Source organism: Rutidosis leptorrhynchoides, chromosome 3 (genome assembly GCF_046630445.1).
Source record: "Rutidosis leptorrhynchoides isolate AG116_Rl617_1_P2 chromosome 3, CSIRO_AGI_Rlap_v1, whole genome shotgun sequence".
NCBI classification, from domain to species: domain Eukaryota; kingdom Viridiplantae; phylum Streptophyta; class Magnoliopsida; order Asterales; family Asteraceae; genus Rutidosis; species Rutidosis leptorrhynchoides.
This window is the reverse complement of record NC_092335.1, coordinates 39595759-39598792: the sequence shown is the minus strand read 5'-3', so window position 1 is coordinate 39598792 and position 3034 is coordinate 39595759. Positions and strand designations below refer to the sequence as shown.

The 3034-nt window shown below is 37.1% G+C and overlaps 1 protein-coding gene across 1 annotated transcript; it reads left to right on the top strand.

Annotated features, from left to right (window-relative positions):
* The first annotated feature begins 1537 nt into the window (after positions 1-1537).
* Positions 1538-2080, top strand: LOC139899884 (uncharacterized). Its single transcript, XM_071882709.1, has one exon. The coding sequence runs from the start codon at positions 1538-1540 to the stop codon at positions 2078-2080; it is 543 nt and encodes a 180-aa protein (XP_071738810.1).
* The last annotated feature ends 954 nt before the right edge of the window (positions 2081-3034 follow it).

Here is a 3034-nt window from a genome sequence, read left to right as displayed (position 1 = left end):
TCAGCATTAATGCACTATCGAGCCACCCCTTTGATTATAATATCAATATTTTTTTAATCGTTATTAAAGTAATTATAAAAATATAAAAGGGCGGCAAATTAACAATAAAAAAATAAAATGATACGTTGACCCTACACATAGGCTGATTATATATATACAGTTTTTTCATAGTTCACAAGTCATAATTAATCACATATATACACCTCGTATCAAAGCGTTTAGCAAATCTTCAAAATCCAAAATAATTTTATTGAAAATAACAATGATTTCTGTTGTTTATGAAGGCTATGAATCTTCAATACTCACACTTATATTCATTACATGCATATGGCTGCCATTTCTTCATATCAAACATGTATTTCTTCATATTGTTTCCATAATCATTGCATTCTTTTATGCACATCATGATCATCATCAAAATGTTTTTCCAAATATTTACCAATATTCGGATCGTCAATTTAACGAGCTCTTAAATGAAAATGGTGATGATGGTGGATCTACCATGAGATCGGTAGACGAAAGTTGTTCCATTTGTCTAGCCGAGTTTAAAAATGAAGACGTTGTGAGTCAACTCAATCAGTGTAGTCATGTGTTCCATGCGAGTTGTATAAACAGTTGGATCGATCGAGATCAGTTTAGTTGTCCACTTTGTAGGTCAAGCTTGTTATGTGTTTCAAAGAAATTGCGGGTTGAGTTGAACGAAAACACCGATGAACAATTTTTTCCTTATTGGCAATGGTAGTTTAATTTGATGGAATATATAATTATATAGTGTTGAAAGCATTGGTTCGTCGAATTATTGGACATATAGCTAGAAGAGTTAGAACATTTAAAATAGCTTTAGTTTCTTGTATCTCTAATCATCTTGATAGTGAAATAACGTAATTATAAGGGCTATCGTGCATGGAATGTTTAATTTAAATGGTAATAAATGTGTTCCTGGGTGAATTCAGAATTGCCATCAGATCAATGCTTGAATCTAAGAAGGGTGTTTGTATTAAATTTTGGTTATATGCGTATAAATGGTGTTGTATAAATAAACTTGTGTTATATGCGTATGAACATGTATTATATTCACTACTTTGTAATATACAGTAAAGTGCAACTCTCATATTTGATCCAAAACACTTTCAGTACAATATTCCAAGAATAGGCAAAATATATATCTCGAATTATTTTTCCTTTAATAACGCAACAAATTAAACTTTTTTAATCAAAACCCATGTCTCTAATGGTTGCAATTCTTCGTTTGTAGCCCTCTTACCGAAAAAGAATGATCCTCAAAGCTTTCAATCAGTAGCTTCTATAAAATGTTATCTAAAGTATTATCAAAGCGCCTTCAGCATGTTATCTCGTCGGTTATTGGGTTCGAAAAAAGTGCCTACATTAAGAACCGATATATCTTAGATGGTGTGTTAATTGCTAATTAATGAAGTTCTTCATGATGTTAAAATTTCGAAAAGAAAAGACTTTTTTTTTTAAAGTTGATTTTGAGAAAGCGTTTGATAGCATTAATTGGGGTTTCTTGATGGATATCATGGAGCTCATGGGTTTCGGTGTCCCGTGGCGTAATTGGATGTTATCTTGCTTATCTTCAACTTCCATTTCTATTTTGATCAACGGCTCCCCGACAAAAGAATTCAAGCTTCAAAAGGGGCTTAATCACCTCACTAAGTTGGCGGTCTCTAATAACCGTTACTCGGGTATTCGTATTGATCGGGAAAATATTCGTCTCACTCATCTCCAATATGCCGATGATACCTTATTTTTTGGTGAGTGGAACAGACGTAATGCGCAGAACCTTTCCAAGATTCTTAAATACTTCGAAATGGCTTCGGGTCTAAGGGTAAACTTTCACAAAAGCTGCGTTTGTGGGCTTGGGGTGTCGAGTGAAGAAACGATCGACTTGGCCGCATGGCTAGGTTGTTCTGCTGGTACCCTGCCAATTACTTACCTGGTACTCCCAATCGGTTCGTCGATGAAGCATTCCAAGGCATGGGGTCCGGTGTTTGAAAAATTGGAAAAAGACTTGCGGACTGGAAGGCGAGAGCGCTCTCATATAGTGGTAGACTCACACTAATTAAATCGGTATTATCTAGTCTTCTACTTTATTTCTTTTCGCTTTTTTTAGCCCATGTTTGTGTGACCGATAAGCTTGAGGGTTTGAGACGTCGTTTTTTTTGGGGTGGTTCTAGTAACGTTTCGAAATTGGCATGGATTAAATGGGAATCATGCCTTTGTCGTGGGATTTCGGGGGGTTAAACATTGTCCCGCTCACCACCAAAAATCGGGCTCTTCTGGCCAAATGGTGGTGGCGTTTTAAACACGACTCAGGTTCTCTTTGGGTTCGTATTATTAAAAGCATTTACGGGGAGGATGGGGGTTGTAGCCCTTCTTATACACCCTCTTCGTCCCGATCTTCTTCTACATGGTCTTGCATTTAAAAATTGGTAAGAATATTAATAACCTTGATGTGCCATTTGCTCAATCTTTTAAAAAACGAATCATTGATGGGTCACTTACTAGCTTTTGGAATGATATTTGGTTAGGCGATGTTGCACTTAAAAAAAATTTAATAGACTTTTTCGACTTGACTCTAGCCCTAATGCCACTATTCGTGACCGTGTTCATTGGGTGGATAATAATACTATTATGTCTTGGTGTTGGTCTCGTGGTATCTCAGGGAGACTACTAGGGGACCTCACCAACCTTACTAACGTTTTATCTAGTTTTATCCTTTGTAGTGAAGGTTCGGAATCTTGGATATGGTCACTTTCCAGCGATGGTTCTTTCTCGGTGTATAAGCTAACCGAACTTATGGTTCGCGTGACTCTACCTCCGCCTCAGCCGGCTACCTCCACCCTACGTAACAACTTGGTTCCACTTAAGGTTGAATTATTTGTATGGCGTGCTAGGCGTAAAAGACTACCTACTAGGGTTGAACTTGATCATCGTGGCATGGACCTTGGCTCGATACTTTGCCCGGTGTGATGATCCGTCCAAATCCCTTTGGACGAATACATCATTCATCGAT